Source organism: Thamnophis sirtalis, unplaced genomic scaffold, assembly GCF_051295495.1.
Source record: "Thamnophis sirtalis isolate CommonGarterSnake01/CBP01778 unplaced genomic scaffold, rThaSir2_p1.2 scaffold_2, whole genome shotgun sequence".
Lineage (NCBI taxonomy): Eukaryota > Metazoa > Chordata > Lepidosauria > Squamata > Natricidae > Thamnophis > Thamnophis sirtalis.
In genome coordinates, this window is record NW_028261382.1 from 164,973,213 (window position 1) to 164,993,817 (window position 20,605).

The 20,605-nt window shown below is 36.4% G+C and overlaps 1 protein-coding gene across 2 annotated transcripts in view; it reads right to left on the reverse strand.

Annotated features, from left to right (window-relative positions):
• Nucleotides 1-3,895: 3,895 nt before the first annotated feature.
• The window catches only part of CARMIL1 (capping protein regulator and myosin 1 linker 1), a 130,332-nt gene continuing 113,622 nt past the window's right edge, over nucleotides 3,896-20,605 (reverse strand). For both annotated transcript variants that reach the window (XM_087707362.1, XM_087707363.1), the window contains 6 exons: nucleotides 20,001-20,107; nucleotides 15,183-15,603; nucleotides 12,692-12,758; nucleotides 11,367-11,600; nucleotides 8,985-9,125; nucleotides 3,896-4,941 (listed from right to left, as the gene is read on the reverse strand). In XM_087707362.1, the coding sequence (XP_087563488.1) occupies nucleotides 4,805-4,941; nucleotides 8,985-9,125; nucleotides 11,367-11,600; nucleotides 12,692-12,758; nucleotides 15,183-15,603; nucleotides 20,001-20,107 (1,107 nt within the window). In that variant the 3' untranslated portion in view covers nucleotides 3,896-4,804. The remainder of the gene's footprint in view (nucleotides 4,942-8,984; nucleotides 9,126-11,366; nucleotides 11,601-12,691; nucleotides 12,759-15,182; nucleotides 15,604-20,000; nucleotides 20,108-20,605) is intronic.

Sequence of the window (20,605 nt, forward strand, 5' to 3'; positions counted from 1 at the left end):
AGGAGAGCTGAGAGTTAATCCGGTCCACTGTCCAACTCTTATGGGCAATAGCAGTAGACTTATATACCGCTTCATAGGCCTTTCAGCCCTCTCTAAGCGGTTTACAGAGTCAGCATATTGCCCCCAACAACAATCTGGGTCCTCATTTTACCCACCTCGGAAGGATGGAAGGCTGAGTCAACCCTGATCCGGTGAGATTTGAACCGCTGAACTGCTGATCTAGCAGTAGCCTGCAGTGCTGCATTTAACCACTGCGCCACCTTGGCTCTTGCAATTGATGCAAAGACCTGGTGTGAAAGTACTCTAAGCAGTTTTCCTTGAGACTCCAAAATTGAGGTGGTAGGGGGAGGTGTCCAAAGGTAAACTAGAATGTAGAGAAGGGACATAAAATGGCAATATTGAGAAAGAATGGATTTCTCCTTTACTTAAACAATAAAGTTTTTCATTTAAAGGAATATTGGTATTTTTTCTCCATATATTTATAATACATTTCTTCACTCTCTGATCCAATTAAAACCATCATAGCATAACTTAGTTGCCTCATGCAATAATGGGTATTACCAGTATCTAGCTGCATAAACATTATGTCATGAAGCCAGCTCCATGAACAATATATTATGAGACATGTGTGACTGTCGCTTTGTAGGCATTCTATATGATCTTGAAATCCTGGCTGTTTTCCTTTGGGTTAAGATGAATGGAGCTCCTTGGTGGATGCATTTTTTAGATATGATTTGGGATTCCATCCTGTCGACTTATTCTGTCCCATACAAGTCCTGCTGTGCTGTCTCATCATGGTGGAATGTGGTGGTCCTGGCAGGGTTGAGCAAAGAACATCAGGAGTATATATTCTCAGCAAAGTCATCCAAGTTTTGAAGGTCAGTGGTGGGTTTCAAAAAAAATTTGAACCTACTCTGTGGGTGTGGCCTCCTTTGTGGGAGTGGCTTGCTGGCCATGTGACCTGGTGGGAGTGGCTTGCCGGCCATGTGTTCTCTTCTCTCTTTCCTTCCTTTTGTCTCTCTGTCCCTTTTTCTTTTTTTCTTTCATCTCTCTCTCTTTTTTCTTTCTTTCTTTCTTTCTTTCTTTCTTTCTTTCTTTCTCTCTCTGTGTGAGTCTGTCTGTCTGTCTGTCTGTCTGTGTGTGTCAGTGGTGGGTTTCAAAAATTTGACGAACCGGTTCTACCGAACTGGTGCGAACTGGTAGGAACCCACCTCTGGTCATTCTAGCTGCCCAGCTAAACTATCAGGCACTAGACTGGCCAATCGCAATACAGGAAAATGCTGGAGGTGGATATTACTTTATTGACAATGGCAAGAACGTGAATTAATACTATGCAGGAGAATATAAAGGTAAATCATTTTTTTACCGTAGACAGAAAATATAGTTATTGAAAACGTAGCGCTAGAAAGAACAGGAAGCTGCTGTTCGTATTGTATTGTGTAAATGTGGTGTCTAGGTTTTGTGTGTGTGTATTTTACATGTTTGTTAATAAAAAAAATTATTAAAAAAAAAAAGAAAATGTAGTGCTGGATGATGGACCTTCAAGACATCTAATTTCTGATGTTGCTATACAAAGAAGGAAATGCGAAATTATGGTGGAACACGGAACATGAAACTCATGAACATCGAAAAGCTCAGCATTGTTAAACTGTTAAAGATGAAATGATGAATTGACATGACTACAAATTGAAATTTTACTCATCAGTGAATTGAGATGGAATGGCATCGGACTCTTTCAGTCAGAAGGCCACACTGTTTATTACTCAGGACATTAAAAACAAAGAGGGAACTGCATTGCTTTTATAGAAAGGAAAGGTATAGCAAGAACAGTACTAGGCTACAGTGCAACTAGTGATGAAATAATATCAATTAGACTTCATGGACAAACCTTTAATATGACAGTCATCCAAATTTATGTTTCAATCATTGATGCAAAATAAGAGGTTGATTAATTTTATGATCAAGTCCAATTAGAAATTGACAGAATGTGCAAGCAAGATATGCTCCTTGTGACTGGAGACTGGAATGCTAAAGTTGGAAATATTAAAACAAATGTCCTCTTCCAGGGAGAGTAAGGAATGAAGCAAGCATTAGATGTTTCTTTCTCGCTCAGTAAAACTTAGTGCACTAATGGATGAGATGTAGCCAAACATGTTAAATAAACTCATCCACAAAGAGTGCTAGTACTGTTACATATTTATAATATTGACAAAATTGGTTTCTTCTGGTACTCTCTTTCCAAGAACACTCAATTAAGTATGAAAGATCAATTGCAGGATGAAAGAACACAGATCACAAAGATTAAAGTCAATCATAGAAAGCCTATGTTTTCTGAGGGTGTTGAAAGACATAATACATCCAATGCTAGATATATATTCTAATCAATGGAAGCCATGTACACAAATTTTACAATACTGGCTCTTCAGTCATTTTGTGCCAGATCTCATAAGTTATCAATATAAGATGCTGAAAATGCCATTTGAAACATGAAATCTTGACAGTGCTCCTGTCAGGCCTGGAAGCTATCTTTTGCACTGGTCCTTCAAGCCTGCCACATTTAATGATGTGGGAAAATGGGAGGGGGGATTATATGGAATATGGGAGATATATAGTCATAATAACATTCCTTTCTCAGAGAGTCAAGGACATCTTGCCCTGCACATGGAGGGGTATGACTGGGAGGCATCTTACCAAGCTGTTTTTTTTTCACATATGAGAGTAGATTTTGTGGTCAAACAGACAACATTTGGGTTTAATGGCTTATCCTAGTCTCAATTGAGTCCATTAAATCAACATTTTGTCATAAGCTGAATACAGTGAGAATTTGAAAGAATTATCAAAGAAGTGTGTGTGGTAAACAAGACTAGATATGGTAAAAAATAATGAATGAATGATGATTGAATAGAAAACTTAGTGGCCCTTTTGAAAGAAGCACTTGAAGGGGTTTTGTTATACAGAGAATGAATAGAAATTGAACCATATGAAGGATGTATTTGAGAGGAAGGTGAAGAATGAGAAAATCATGACTAAATAACGTTAATCACATCCTGAAAAAGATGCAAGAAATTTAAAGGAAAAGAAAAGTATTATATGAAATAATACAATGTAAAAGCATAGTGGAAGGAAGGACGGTTTGCAGTGAATAAAGGTATGGAGAGGTTAAATGAATAGTGTTGACGTACCTAATTTATTTTTCTTATTTCATGATTTTCATATTTTTGGCCTACGACAATGATTGCGATCCTTTTGTCTCAATATGTCAAAAATTTGGAGAATGCCTAACATGACTCTGCTGGCATGTCACCCCTTCTCCCAAACAAGAGAAACAATTTTCTATTCCCCCCCCCCCCAAATCTAGGCCACCCTAATCAGTAACACTTGGTACTGGGTGTGGGTGAAAGCGGGTGTGTCACACAGAACATCATAACATGCCACCTGGACACATATATCGTAGGTTTGCCATCAATGGCTTATTATTTCTTACACTTTTTCCCCATGCTTTGTATTACATTATTTATCCTGGAAAGGAAAAAAAAACGGATGGACAAGATGAAGACAGGCAAAAGTCTTAAGAGAAGCTATTCAATTGGACTCTTCCTCCATCCTAACTATCAAACTGTTACCACCAATTACAAGTATTAGTTAAATAAACAAATTAATTGATCAAGATATACTTTAGCTCTGGAGAATAACATTCAAAATTTGTCTTCCTTAATCTGGTGCCCTCCAGATGCCTTTGACTTTGACTCCTATAGTCCCTAGTTAACGGCCTTGCTGACTATTATGGAAGATGAAGTTCCACATATCTAAGAATACCAGACTGGACAGGTGTGGCCTCATTATTGTAATGCAATGGCAACATGAGGACATAGCTTTAAAAAATGGAAATTCCTACTTCATTTGTAAAATCATTTTATTGGTACAAATATACATTATGAATAAAATTCCTTCTGCCCATATTGTAAGCAAATGCATGTAAAATATTGAAAAAAGTAAAGAATTGCTTTTACAGACAAGGAACTACTATTCGTTCTGGAGTATGTGATAAAAGTAGAGAGGATGCAGACAGTTCCCAAAGTGACTTCTACAAAATACCAATATTGATAAAATATCCATTGCCTTCATTTCAATCAACATACATTTACTTATGGATATGGAAGCATAGCAAAGTGTTAGTAATTGTTTTTCTACTTTTGTGCTTTTGAACAGTACACAAAATGTAAATGATTGTGTTCTTAAATAGAGAGTTACAACAAATATGGATAAAGTCTCCCAAAGGAGGATGTAAAAATCATATCCAAGCATCTAATATATATTATTTATACAAATTCTTTTATTAGTGTGCTCTGTTGATATAATTACAATGTGCAATTGCATTCAGCAAGAATATATTTATAAAGTAAGTTGCGTGCAAGTTTGACAAATTTACATTCAGCAGTCCAACACTGTTCCTGCTGTACAGCAATGGGTTAGTATAAGAAAATGACCAATCTATTTGCTTTGAGTTTTTTCAACCACAAAGCTCTAATGCAAGGCATTGTGTTTGTAGCTGCTTCAGAAAATTCAAGTAGAAGATGTGGAATAGTTGCTGGCTTTAGCAAAGGCATGATAAGAGAAGATCTGGAAATAGTCAGAGAAAAAAGAACCAAATTCTTTTAAAATCTGATTACCAGTGCAAATATTGACCTTTGAGAAGCTTCTTTGTAAAAAAACCGAAAGGAAAAGTTAATGGGAAAAGGGGTCAGTAATAGTTGGACTCCATTATCACAAAAGAATATGCACCGTTAAGCCCATAACCAACCAATTAAATAAAAATAAAGTCTTTATCTGGCTCTTCTCCAGAGTCACTGGACTTGCTTCCTTGCTGGCCATTTCTCCTTAAAGGTCTCCGTTTCTGTTCCTGGGACTCAGACATCTGTTGTCCTGGGCTTTTCTTTGGACCTGTATTGTGAGACAGAAGGCTTTGTTAAGTAAGCTGAAATCTTCTCTAAAAATAATCCCTGCAAAAAACAAAGCATAGTTCAATTTTTCTACAATATCATCTTGAATATCCAGCTATTCTGGAACTAGCCTGTTTCCCTGAAAATAAGACCTCCCTGGATAATAAACCCAATCGGGCTTTTGAGCGCATGTGCTAAAATAAGCCCTCCCCTGAAAATAAGCCCTCCTCAAAAATATTGCAACACAGCAGCAGCCATGAGGTGACCATGCTTGCCGCCTCCTGCACCTCAAAAATAATAAGACCTCCCCAAAAATAAGGCCAAGTGCTTATTTTGGAGGGTCAAAAGAAAATAAGACATTTGGAACCATGGCAGAGATCTGAAGAACAGCACATTCTGGCTTGTTATAGGAGACAGCTCTCTGTACCTTGCTTTGCTCTTCTCTGCCAGAAAAAAAACATTTTGATCCTAAAACTTTCCCTTTTTCACTGGTCAAGTAGCAACAACAATCGCAAATGGCCACAAGTTACTTTCAAGCAAGAGCTGCAGAAAGATGACATACAGTTTGCGTAAAAAATGTGCACTGCATATAAATGCCAGCCTATTGCTTAAAATGTCTTTCTGGCCCAAAGCATTACTTTACTCCTTCCCATTTCCATTCTCAGTTTCTCTTGTATTTTCAGATTGTGAGCCTCAGCCTGTCTCTCTTCTTTATTGATGTGACCTACTTTGAGAGACAATACTTGTCTTAAAATGGATAAAAATGCAGTTAATGAATAAGAAGCTTAAAAACATGCCCTGCATTGTGTACGTTGTTCATAAAAGAGAGAAAAAAAATCTATATAATAATAGGCAATGGCACTCAGATGAGACAGTATTAACTAAATCAGTATATGGAATTACTGTACAATCCATTGATCAAAATAGAGTTAAAGCTATTTTGGCTCACGCATGCTCATGGTTATGAGAGACATAAGTACTAATGTGCAGATAAACAAAAGTTATCAGAAGGATGACAAATAAAGTACCCCAGATGAAAATTCTTAAAACCAACTTCAGTTTTCATATTTTTATATTTTTATATTTTTATATATATATATATATATATATATATATATATATATATATATATATATATATATATATATATATATATATATATATATAATGTTATATTTATGCTGATAAATAAATAAAGGGAGACTAGTATAGATCTATTTCAAGCTATTTAGCTCTCATCAGCTAGCCATACCCTTACTGGGATTTGAACCTGGGCTATATTGCACCTGGGCTATAAGGGTATGGCTAGCTGATGAGAGCTAAATAGCTTGAAATAGATCTATACTAGTCTCCCTTTATTTATTTATCAGCATAAATATAACAAATATAGCAAAAAGGCAACAGTAAAAAATATTGGGTTTCTGTCTGGATGGTCTCTTGTGACGAGCCGAAGACAGAGAGTGGAAGTGTGACCTTCCTCTCATAATTGGGGCTTACCAGGGGTTGTAAAAAAATCTATATATATATATTCAAAGAATTTTAATAAATAGCAGTAAGACATATTTGGCACAAGGCACGGGAAGTTTTAAATTATCCAAGAAAAAAACCCTTGCCTTTCCCACAATTAGCTTATGAATTAGCTAAATTGACATGAAGCTGCTATAGTTATAGCTATACAATTCCTATATAAAGATAAATAGACTAAAACTGCAATCCTCTTTTACTACTTACAGAATAAAATTAATTACATTTTGTATAAAAGATGTGTAAGTATAAACCACAGTCAATCGCTGTCATTTAGAGCAAATTATTACTGGTTGTTACTTCAAAAATACAGAAAGAAAGGATATAAGAATTAGTAATCTCGTCATAATATAATAAATGAAACAGCTCATGTTCTTTAAACTCTAATGAATGAGACACATTTTCAACAGATGACACAAGAAATCCTTCCAGATTGGGCAGCAGAAACATCTGTTTATTTTTCACTCAGCATCCACCAAAAATAGAACTCTGCTCTATTCATTAATAAATCAGAACTTATTCACTGAAAACCAAATGAAAGATTAAAGAGACATGAGGGAAAGAAAGTGTGAAAAATTATGCTTCTTCAAAAACTTTAAAAATCAAAATTTAAAGTTTGGCTGATGAAATAAAATGCGCTGCAATCAATATTGTAAAGCTCATTCAAATCATCAGCACGTCCAACAATTTTTGTCATTCATCAAGATTGCTGTCCTGGAGAACATGCAGATATCCTACACACTAGAGGTGGGTCCCCAATTTTTTTTACTACTGGTTCGGGCACGCTCACACAACACTTCTGCACATGTGCAGAAGCATGCAGGCAGGTGGGCGGAGCCTCCTGCCACGGCTACTACAGGTTTGCCTGATTCAGGCTGAACCGGCAGCAACCCACCTCTGCTACAGAGAGGGAGGGGGGGGAGGGAGAGAGAGAAAGAGAGAGATTTTTTTATAATTTCCTAAGAAAGGTACATAAATCATCAATGGCGAATCTTTAATACTACTATTAGATAAGATAACTTTTATTGTCATTTTTCTGTGTACACAATGGCACATATTAAAATGAAATAATGATAACACACACACACACTGTATATATGCATTTATACATATTTGCTATTACATTATGTTGTGATGCATTATTTATTATGTCGTATCAATTTATGCTTTACTTTGTTTTTTCTTTTATAAAAAAGTCTTTTCGATGTAATCCTTTTTATATAATAGTACAAAAGACTGAAACTAATTTGTATCTTTAGCATTCTATTATAGGTTGTTAAAATGGTTAGGTTTTACATGATAATTTCGATTTTCTGATGATACCTATGATAGCAGAGCTGGAACATTTTATTTGACTATGCAAGACAATGGCCAATGTTTCCAAAGATGTTGGGTTTCCATTAAAGTCTGTATTCCATGCAGCACTAAAATGCAGTAGCAAAATGGGGCTTCCTAACAATATTGTACGAAGAAGCCTAGATATTATCTTTACAACTTATACTCTCTGATCTGATCATGTTTTAAAACATAAGAATTTATTTAAGAGGCAATAAGTATCTGCTTTAGCCAAGAGGATTGTACTGATTTTATTTAAGACTAGCTGATAACCTGGCATTGCCACGGTATTTGTTTATCCTAATCCTGTATTAGACAGGATTTCTAATGTTGGATTTTCCCCTTACCAGAGGGAGCCCCCTTGTGGAGTACTGTGAAGCCATTACCATGGGCAACTCCACTGTACTGTACAGTAGAAGCCATTTTACCGCAGTACGATAGAAGCTATTTCAAAGCACAACAGGCTGTATCTTAACAGAACACACACCCTAAGGGGCATTAGGGGTGCCTTACCCTCCACAGTATTTGTTTCCAGAGAGTAAGTAATATGTGTCCCAAGTTTGGTTGAAATTGCTTGAGGCGTTCCAGAGTTCTGCTGGAACGTACATACACAGCCATTTTTAGATATATAGATTCTTTGTGCAGGTTGCCTTCCTTTGTTTTCCAACAAGTTGTTTGGTGCCTAAACATCTGGTTTCATTGGTTTAATGCAGGGGTGTCAAACTCACATCGTCACATTGTTATCACGTGTTGTATTGCGACTTTTCCCCCTTCGCTAAAATGCAGGTGGCCAGCACATGATGGATCTGGCCCGCGGGATGCAAGTTTGACATCCCTGGTTTAATGCATGATCTTTAAATTAAACCTTTCCTACTACTACTTTAAATTGTTACAACTCCCAGCTTAATTGTTTTTTTTAAGTACGTTAAATACAAAGAATGTAATCTCACTGCTGCTTCGTTCTTGTGAATGAGAAACACGTAAATGATAAAACTGAGCATGAAGGATGGGAGGAGTAAGGGATATGAAGTTAAACGGAGGATATATGCAAACGTACCTCTTCTCTGTGCCATCTGGGTACACAAGTACATGAATAATTAAGAACAAACGTTTGCTTTCCAGTAAATGTGGATGTTAAACATTATACCAGGAAAGAATACCAGGAAGATAAAGCAACATTCCTACCTTCATGTGAGAGAGATTTGAGAGCTGCCTGAGGGCTGCTTTGACTATCTTTTTCTTTATCGGAAGGGACTCTCTTCAAAACAGGGGGAAGTAGGGCAATTTTAGGGGAACTTGGACTGGACTGAGTCTCTGGGACTTCATCTGTGGAAACATCAGAAAGATAAATCAGCTTAAAACTGCACAGCTTTCATTGTGTTTCGTGCACTTATGATATTACAACAATGTAGGTAATCCTCGACTTATGACCACAATTTAGTCAAAAATTTCTATCAGTAAGCAAAAGTAAGTCGTTACGTGAGTTTTGCCCCATTTTACAACCTTTCTTGCCACAGTTGTTAAGTTAGAAATATGGTCGTTAAATGAACCTGGCTTTGCTTGTCGGAAGATCACAAGAGGATCACATGATCCTAGGACAATGCAGCAGTCATAAATATGATCCAGTTGCCATGTGTCTGAATTCTGACCAAGTGATCAACTATCATCCTCCTTTGTTCATTATCTGGGGTGACGTCTCTGATCAATTTTGCTCCCTCTTAGTATCTCAGGCAAAATTATTATGTTTCTGTGATTAATCCTATTTTTGATGAAGTCAGATCCAGGTGTACTAAGAAGGGACATGTTTCAGATGCCTAATACAGCTAAGAATGTTTTTGCAAATAATAGAAGCAATTAAATAGACAATAACTATTGTATATCCACTATCCCAAAGGCTTCCCTTTCTAAATACATGATGTGGCAACCGATATTTCATTACATTTATGAATATCTTGAACACCAAATTATATGAACACACAATTTATAAACATTTTTAAAAATAATGTGTATAGCTGTCTGCAGTCTAAATGGTACACATACGAGCAACAGCAATGCAATATCGAAGCAATCGCAAATCTAGTACAGATTTTGAATTAGAGAATAAAGAAAAATAATAAGAATGTGAAAAAGAAACATTGACAAAGAATGACAAAGGGAAAAAAGGAAAGATTAAAAGAAGTGCTTTCCGATCTCCTTGACAGGGATTATAGACACTGAAACAGTTGGGCTTTAGCTTTTAAAAAGCCATGAGAGTAGAAATGACCTACTTTGGGAAAGGATCCTTGGAACTAAACTGATCCAAAGGAAGAAAACCTCAAGAGGATTTTTCTTGCATGGTCCCTTCTCATAACACTTCCTGATAGGTGGGGATCTTCAACAGGCAATCTTTCCCTGTATGAACTACCGGTAGGTAGGCAGAATATACCTGGGAGAGAAAATCTTGTGGGCATCTAAATCCTGAACGCTATAGGCCTGGGATGGCGAACCTATGGAACGTGTAGCCATTTGTCAAGGCACATGAGGCGTTGCCCTGCCAGCTGACTTCAGCCTTTTTTGAGGCCATTTTTGCCCTCCCCAGGCTCCAGAGGCTTTATAGGAGTCTGGGGAGGGTGAAAGCAGCCTCCCCCCATCCGAGAGCCCTCTGGAGGCTTCAGGAGCTTCCCTGAAGCCTCCGGAGTGCAAAAAAACGGCCCTCGGGCAAACCGGAAATTCAGGAATGGACTTCCGGTTTGCTCATAGGGTCGTGTTTCCCCCTCCAGTCTTCAGGGAAGCCTCCGGAAGGCCCTTGAATGCTCTGGATGGCTAAAACTGACCCTACTGAAAGTCCATTCCTGAATTTATGGTTTGCCCGTAGGGCTGTTTTTTTGCGCTCTGAATGCTTCAGGAGCTTCCCTGAAGCCTCCAGAGGGGCTCTGGGGGGGAGAGGGGGAAGGAGAGGCTGTTTTCACCATCCCCAGGCTCCTATAAAGCCTCTAGAGCCTGGAGAGGGCAAAAAAACCAGGGTTGCGCTGGTCACACACGCATGTGTGCTGGGGGTCCAGCATTGCATTATGAGTGTAGCACGCCCCCTTGCACTCCCCCCGCTTTTGGCACACGAGGTTCGCCATCACTGCTATAGGCTTTGAAATTAGTGCCTTACATTCCACTCAGAAACATATTCATGTAATTTGATCTCAAATTGTTTAAAGTTTATATTGAAATTGAAATTAAGCTTATTTAAAATCCATGCCAAAATTTTAATAATTGGCAATTAAGGGAAATAGAGAAATGTTGGAATCTCAGGGACAGTTAAAAGGTAGTGCTAAATACATTCCTAATTAGCATACAAAGTACAACGGTATTAAGTCTTCTATACAAGTGAAACTCGAAAAATTAGAATATCGTGCAAAAGTTCATTTATTTCAGTAATGCACTTTACCACTGAAATCCAGTTGCCAGCATGAAAAAGATTAGTTAAAACCGAATAATATGGTACCCGTGTTGCCCCTTTCCAAAAGTATCCCTCAAGGATTTTAATTATTAACTTTCCATACAGTTAAAATGGATGCAACGTTAAAATAGTCTCACCTGTCCGAGAGGCAGACCGTGGCTTCTGAGGAACTGTTGGCCGTCCTGTTGGGGTGGGTTTTATTGATTGCAGTGGAGGTTTTGGACTGGAAGGGGCGCTAGAAGTACTTTTTGTCCTAGCTCCAATTTCTATCTTTGGTTCAGCTTTTGAATTTTTTTCTGTCGAGATTGTGGCGGGATCTTCCCTATTGAGAGCAAACTGATTCTCTGGAGAAGACTGATGAAGTTTCGTTACTGAAACAAAACGAACCAGCGAACAAAGATGGAGGTCAAGGGCATTGTCAGTTTTAATAAAAAAAAGTTTCCACCCTCCATAACAATAGAGAAAAACAGCATATCGAGGAGGGCCCATTGTAACTAACAGTGAATGTTACTAACTTTGTCTGAATTGCCCTTTGTTCTTATCAGGTAGAATAATGCTACTTTGACCAACAATTCTAATGAAGCATCCAATAAGTTCCCAATTTTTATAATAATAGTTGGATGAGAAGCACGCTGGCAGTGTGAGTGCTAGATCTATATTTGACTATATGATTTGGGGGGGGGGGTAATTGGCTTGGTATCATGGGAAAAGCTTTGGTCAATTCAAGAGGACATAGGAATGTATCTTTTAGAAAGACTAGGATAATCATATACATATACTCAGTGTACCTGGAAGAGAATCAGTATTATATGCTATTGAAAAGCTTGTCAAGAACTTGATAAAAAGTTGGCATGCAATTTGCAGGATAATGTTAAATATTTCCTATTTGAAAATAGTTTCATGAATCCTAATATGACCTACAAATCTAAGACAGATTTTTGAGACATTTTAATAGATCTATAGTGGGAATACTGGTTTGGTTTCCTTTATTATAGCTCTTTTAAGATGTTAAGTAAGTCAGATATTTAATATTTTCTTTTGCTTTCATCTTTGTGAGTATGGATAAATGGAGTACTAAATAATTGTATAAACCACTTTCCCAGTCTATTGATGAGTTGTCATGGGAGGAAAGAGAGGCAAGTATTTTAGAAATGGAAATCATCCACTGGCAATAACCTATGGCCAAAATGTGACTTAAATTTGGCATCAGGTTTGGTAAATTTAGGTGACATCAAATGGAGAAAGGGATTTTAATGAGATATGGTATAATTACAATCATGCAGACCTTGTTTTAGATTTAATAATGTGTGTGCCTGCAATCTCCTGTACATTTTGTGCCCTGACAGATTCATTCAGAATGATTAAATAAGGTTTAATATATGAGCAGTAAGAAATGTAAAGGTATTGATACACTTTTATTTTACTAGCCTAAAAGAAAACATAATATTATGGAGTAACTCACCAGCTCCATCTGATCGTTCTGAATTCAGTGAAAGATCTGCTGAATCTCTAACATCATTCACTAATTTCTTTAAAACAAACAAATAGGACACATCAAAATTAGTATGTCTTCTTTGTAAACTGCCAATTGCAAATTCAACAAGAATTTGGAATTATATGTCTCAAAACGCAGAATTGTATTAAATTAAAATGATGCAAATAGTGCTCCTTGATACTACCTTTGAAATAGGTTTGGAATTCCTGTTGGATCTAAATATTCAGATTGCTCTCTGAAGCTCTATGATACACTGATATATACACCGAACATACACTAAAGCAGTGTTTTTCAACCTTTTTTGTGCAAAGGCACACTTTTTTCATGAAAAAAAATCACGAGGCACACCACCATTAGAAAATGTTAAAATTTTTTAACTCTGTGCCTATATTGACTATATATAAAGTGTTTTTCCCACGGCACACCTTACACTATGTCACGGCACACTAGTGTGCTGCGGCACAGTGGTTGAAAAACACTGCACTAAAGCTCTACTATACACAGATACAAAGATATATACCATGTATCATGTTAATATTAAAACGCTAAATTAGTTGGTAGTTTATTTCTGGTTTTTGTTGTTTGTAACATTAAATGGTCTAAAAGCTTGGAAGCAATTGTCTTAAATTAGGATCATTTAAATGCTTCATAAACCAATTTTCCACTTACATCTAGTTCTTGTTTCCATCTTTTGATAAAGTAATGATGGGAGATTCCTCTCCACACATATATGGTTCTGATGCCAATTCAACTATCTTTCCGATTACAGGAGAAATGTGTCTGTTCCAATTAGAAGAGAATAAACGTAGCTCAGGGTTGAACTTTGGAGTTCTTGGTGCTCTGAGCTGGGTTGTTTTCTTGCAGAAGTTTCATTACTCAAGTAGGTAACATCATCAATGCTAGTGAGTGTGGAGTTGCTCCCTACTTATATACAGTGACTTGTCCAGTGAATTTTGGTGGGGATGTGGCTTTCTCCTTGAGAGTCCCTTGATTACGATCTGATTTTTATCTGGTGTTAATCTCTGTTTATCACAGATAATGTTTACAAACAAACAAGTTCAAAGAGCACTAAGGACTCCAAAGCTGTTTCTTTTTCTGATCTGTTTAGAAGCATTTCTTAACTGTCTTTTGCAAGTTTATTGTTTTGATTAATAATAATCACTTAATGTTTTGTTTCATAAGTATTACCATGAGTTTATTGCTTTCTACTGAGCTATTAATAATGATTGATTTAAGGCTACCTTGAGGTAAATACGGCTAAGCAACATAAATATTAATCCAAATCTAGCAGCATGTCTAAACTTCTGCATATGAGAAAGTACCCTTTGTAGGAAAATACAGAAATCTTTTGTTCAGGTGTTGTGCTCCATGAATTTTACCAAAATAATTACCATCCTGGTAAGGTACTTCTTTACATAATATCACATTGTAATCCTAATATCATATCTAAAATCTCCCTTTTAAAGAGTTTTGATTGTACTGAAGTATGTTGCAGACTGATTATAAAAATGTTTTTATGAAGGTCTATGAAATCTTTTGTCTGCTTTAGATCATCATTTTCTGCATGAACAATTTTATATAGCTTTAGCAGCTCTTCTAAACAGTATACTACACAGTATCTAATTGCTGTACTGACACAACAGTTCTAGGTTTATATGATACTGATATATCATAGGATCCCTAGTTCAACATTATTTGGTAAGATATTGCTTTAAAAGCTCTGCTCTAGCCTGAAACAGCCTCCATAATATTCTATCCTAAATGCAATACTACTAACTAGTAATAAATAAAGACAATAAAACATAAATGGTTTATGCTGAACGCTGTATGGACTGAAAAGAACAACATTCACATAAAATATTGTTAAGTAGAGTATGTATATTTTTATGTATATATACAATTATCTTGGCTTATATCAAGTATTAGGCTGACTCTCTATTGGTAGATAGTACTTAATTCTAATCCTTTGATGTGCTAATTAATCTGTTCTACATAGCCTCATTTGCATGCCATTTGTTTCTGGGGTTAGTATTTAGTTCATCAAACACTAGATGGAGCAAGATCTTCACCAGATCTTACTCAGATGCATTGTTAATTCACATTCATTTATCTGCAACGCTTAATGCCAATTCACATATCCAATTCAGAGCAACCTAACACATACACAATGTTCAGCACTTGCCATCTTTTGTCAATGCATCATCATCTGTAAGCCTAGTAACACTGCATTAGGTTACGTGTCAAGTAGTAAATTCTTAATGGTTTTGTTTCTACTACATGAATTTAAATTTAAAGCAGACTTGTACCACAGATTTTGATGGCGAAAAACTCATATATAAAAAGTTGATATAAAATGGCTCAAGATGACCTTCAATGTTGGCCTTTTTATTGTAAGTAACATTGCAACAGGAATCCTCTTCTCAAGAGAAAGTCATATTAAAATGAGAATATCCCTAACCTTCTGCGCTGATGCTGCTCTCCGTTCCTGCTTGGCTTTGATTTCTGCAAGAAGGCCACTGCCCATCACTTGCACCCCGTACCTACGCCCTCCTTGAGGACTGCCTTTGCCATCACCCTTTTCAAGCTTTGAAGCATCCTCCTCTTCTGTAGAATCTGGTGTTTTTAAGTCCTCAGTTTTTTCAGCAGTGCCATTTTGTTCTGCTGACTTCAAATCCTTCTTTGAAGTATCCACAGTGGGGCCTTTGACAATACCTCTGGGAGACGAAGAATCTTCAGGCATTAACACAGTTGAAGGACGCTCAGATTTGGATCTAGGCTTGATTAAATTAAGAAAGCCACTTTTCCGAGAATCTCTTTTTTTCTTTTCATCAGCTACTTCACTAGAATCACTGCTATCTGAGCCTTTTGTGAAGGACTTCCTAATAACAGAAAACAAAACAAAACATGTAAGGAAATAAAGACTTTATCTCAATGAACCTCAGTAAACCGTGAATCCTTAAATTCTCCTTCCACGCTTCTCATTTAGCATACTGAGACTGAAAGCTATTCTGCTTTAACTAAATGAAGTATATCATTATTGTGTTAACTCAAATAAGGTTAAGCTTAATTATTCAAAAAATTAACTTCATCTGTTAGTTTCTCCTGCAGGTTGATTAATTCATTTTTTGCCCTCCCCAGGCTCCAGAGGCTTTATAGGAGTAACATTCAGGATTAACTACATGATCCTAAGAACTGCATTTTGTTGCCTAGAAACAATTTCTTTCACTGTGATTCCAGGATATTGATAATTCCGAGATAATGTATGATTTGACGGTTCCACCACAAAACCGCGGTAGACAAAAGCGCGCTCGACGAAAGCGCGTACGTGACGTCATCACAGCGCGACGAAAACATCGCGCTGTGATCGGTAAATGTACAATTAAAGCGAAAACCTTACCCTAACCCCCCCAAACCTAACCCTAAACCTAACCCTAAACCTAACCCTAAACCTAACCCTTAACCTAACGCTAAACCTAACGCTAACCCTTAACCTAACGCTAAACGTAACCCTAACGCTCTAAACCTAACCCTAACCCTTAACCTAACCCTAACCCTTACCTTTATGTGAATCGGCTTGCTTTAATTTTATTTTTATTTCAATTTTTAATTTTTTTTTGTCGCGCTGTGATGACGTCACGTACGTGCTTTCGTCGAGCGCGCTTTTGTGGACCGCGGTTTTGACGGGTCACGTGATTTGACAAGTATGATGAAATGAGAAATTATTTCAAGACCATACAGATCAAAGGGAGAGCAGAGAAGCAGGACTATTCTATCCCCTATTTTAACCAACCATCTGCTTTTTGCTTTCACTCAGTTCTTACTCAGAGTCTTTAAGCAAGATGAACTGTTTTTACCAGTAAATCATTGTAAGAAATACAACTTTACCCATTCCCTCTCCCTTTTTCTAGTGTACCATATCTGATGACAAAGACCGTTACACTATTGATCTTTTAAGCTGACTTGGAAGATTTATTGGCTAAGAAAAGCGGGGGGGGGATCCTTTTAGCAGATAAAAGAAATGACCTAGACATATGGTTTAGTCATGAAGATACTTCACACCTTTAGTCCTAGAGCAGATTTTGAACTTTACCTTACTCTTTCTCTTTGAAATGATTTAGCTTAAAGAGTTACCCATGAAGACAAATATACTAATAATTGATATGCTGCTGTAGCATATCAAACAGCCACCATAAAGACTTATTCAGACAGCTGCTTAATGTCCTTCTCTCCTGCCCTTCAATTGCTAGTAAAATAAAGTTAAACATAAATTATGGTGCCCACATTTTATTGCACGCAGTAAAGTTTCACATTATGGATTTGCAGATACCTTGATCCTCCTCACCTAGGGGCATCTAACCGTGGAAAAAAAAGATCCACCAGTTGTTCTCTTGCTTTATCTTTTAGAGTAATGACTTTTTAAAATTTCAAGCATTATTTTTTTTATATTTATTTGTTGATCTTTAAATCTTGTGTACAAGGTGGAAGATTGAGAGATTGCAGCTCAAAGTCCCCCCCGCCCACCTTCTCCTTTCTCTCTATTTTTAAAAGAAAAATCCAAAAGGAAAATGAATTGTGAGCCCTAAGTAATACCAATATTATGGCCTGGCAGAAGAAAAGAACAGTCTTCTTTGTGGCTTCAGGTCTGGTAAAAAACTGTTTTTTTAAAAAGAATAATACATAATTTGCTGGAAATAAAGCAGCCTCATGTGTGTGGCAAAAGGGGACACGGGTGAGGTGTTGAGAATTCCATAGTCAAGTAGTTTGCAACTAGGGAAAATAAGTGGGCTTTTCAATTCTTGCTGGCATGTTTTGGGAAACTCCTGATTGAGATCAGCTCTGAATACTCCAACTTCTGCAAATCAAGAAAATGCTCAGAAAACTTCATAAAAGTAATATCCTTGGCGTGGCCTTTTCTCTTTCCTGCCCTCACTAGCAAAGAACCCCTATGAAGAAATGTTGTGATTGTTCAGGAAGGCTATACAAAAAATTTCAACTCAAACATTTGTCTCCACCAATCTGGCAATTGTGGGATATTTTTGGTTCTGTCAGAGATGCAGTCTTTGCTGGCTTTGCCTTCCCTTAGTTCTAGGAACGTTTTCTTTTCTTCAGGTTGTAATGCACATTTTGCTCTTTACTCAAGCAACTTTTCCATGATTTTGATTTCAGCCCCTCATTTGGGGTGACTCTGATCTCTCTTTGTCTGCCTTATTTTGTATTGATGTACAGCCAGAAAGCAAGCAAGCAACAATGCTGCCTAAAATTACTAATTTACTAATGGCTGGTCTATACCTTTGGGACTAACAAGCAGATCTCTCCTTGCATAAATTCTGATTAATTTGAATGAGTTCTGATGGGTGTTTGCAGCCACAAGCCAATGTGATTCTTTAGGGTATGGGTTTGAAATAATCCAACTAAATAAAACAATTGTTAAAACTACTGTTACAGATTAATGTTTGTGGATCTGTACATAAGTGTCTTATGTACTTTCCTTATTTTATAATTTCCCCAACATCTCCACCCTCCCAGCTATCAACCAACCAGCCATACCCTAAAAGCAGCAGCAAAGTAGCAATGACCCCCACCCAGCAAATTCCTAACCTTGGCCACAGCATCACAATATTGTCACTGAGATGCTTTTGATCAGGTCTGTCAAACTCCCAGCTGGCCACATCCACGACCAGTTTAGCAAAGGGGAAAAAAGTCCTGATACGTCCTGTGACGTCACTATGACAATGTGAGTTGGTAAATTTACATGGTAAATTTTGTGTTTGGAGAAGAAAAAAAGCATCACACTGGGAGAGCTAAATATGACTTTAGTCTGCTTCTCGAGCAAAAGACACACTCGTTAAAAAATTACCGAGTCTTCTTTGTGGTGCAGTGAATGAGAGATGAGAATGAATGCTAATATTTCTTTGTCATTATTTCTTGGTATGAATTGGTGTTTTTTATTTAAATGTTGAAGTATTTAAAAAGAAATTTAGGATGCAATGAAATCCAATGACTATTGGCTAAAATCTAATTTTGTAATTGACTTTTTAGCATGTCTTGCCCTAAACATTTTTTAAAAATAACAAGTCAGAAAATGTTTTGATTAGATCAAAAGTGACATTCACAGCTTACTATTTATAATTTTGCAGGTTTTTTGTATCACTAGCAATTTGCCATATAGCACATTGCTTCTGCACTTAACTTTCTTGATTTTTGTCGTTTGTAATTTAATGGCTATTCAGACTTGCTTAGTTACTAAGACATCCTATTTTTTCAGCACCAGTGGGGTTTTTTTATAAGTGAAAGTCAAACACATAAAATGGCCTCTGAAATAACTACAATTTAGTCCAGTTGTTATATTCTTTAGGTTACTTCTTGCTTCTGTATCTTGCATGAATTCAATTCCTTACACATACGGATTATAAATAAAAATGCAAATTATATGGTCAGGGGCGTAAAATGTATGTACAATTCATACTTAATTAGGAAAATCATATAACCAAGCAAAATCATATTCAGTTTCATACAAAAAATAATGTAATGTCATGTCATGTCACAACACACAGCGGCAAAAAGAATACACTGAATGCAGCTGAACAAATAACATTCTTTCCCCTCACACACTAATATTTGCATTAGTTCAGTGCTGTTTGGCACGTTTATTTCTTAGCTTGCAGTTTCTCAATATTTCTCTCCTTATCCTTCAATCTCTTTAACTTTATTACATTATGTTATTGAATCAAACAGATGATACTTATCAGATCATGGTAACTTTATGTAGACTACCATAGCCAAAATTAAATATTATTGAAGAAAAATGGTTTACAGAAGGAAGTACTGAAAAATTCCAAAATTATGGATAGAGAAATTGGTTTTAAAAATTGATCTTAACTGATATTTTAAAGATTAGCAATTATATCAACCGCCATCTACACGTAATCCTTCTTTAGCAACTACCTCATACAGCGACTGTTCATATTTACAAAAGTGATGAAAAAATAACTTTACAACCAATCCTCACATTTACGACCTTCAGGTCTGTAAAGCAAAGAAAGCTGAAGTAAAATCGTAAGTACAGTCACAGTTTCACTTAGCAACCACTTTGTTTAACAACTAAGTTGCTAAACAAGAATTATCTGCATTACTTTACCACTAGCAATAATTTTCTAATTAAATTAAAATTTCTAATTAAAACAAATAAATTAAAAACAAATACGCATAAAATTCTCTTTAATACTGTACATCAACTTCTAGGTGCATTTAAATTAGGAATATATAGATAACTTACTTTGAATCCATTTTTGTCACTTTCTTGCTGAAAAATTCATCAACACCTTCATCTACTCTTCCCATCATTCCATTTTGTTCTCCCTCTTGAACGGTTGCAGGACTCACCTGATAAAATACAGAACCTTAAGGATGTGCAGGGATGTGCTTGATGGACACTTGAATATAGGCCAATCAAATTTTCAATTCCCAAATATATAAACCATAATACAACCAATCTTTGATTTTCTACACCATCCACTTTCATTATGCACTTATAAAATAAAAAAATAATCACAACATTACATGAATGACATTATTATTATTATTATTTAATTAAGGGCTGAAAGTGCCAATATACAATATATACCAGCATTTTCATGAAGACATCTTCCAAGCTGATCTATAAAGAGATAAACCAATAAATTTCCATGAATTTTAAAAGAAAAAAGGAAAGAATACAAGCCAACTTCCCCCTTCACTGTAGTTAAACTAGATTTTTAAAGTTATGCTACTGTTGATATGGTGGTTTTTTTTCCTGCTTGTATCCCCCCCCCCCTTACTTGGTTTGTGAGCCGCCCTGAGTCCCTCTGGGAATAGGGCGGCATAGAAATACAATCAAATCAA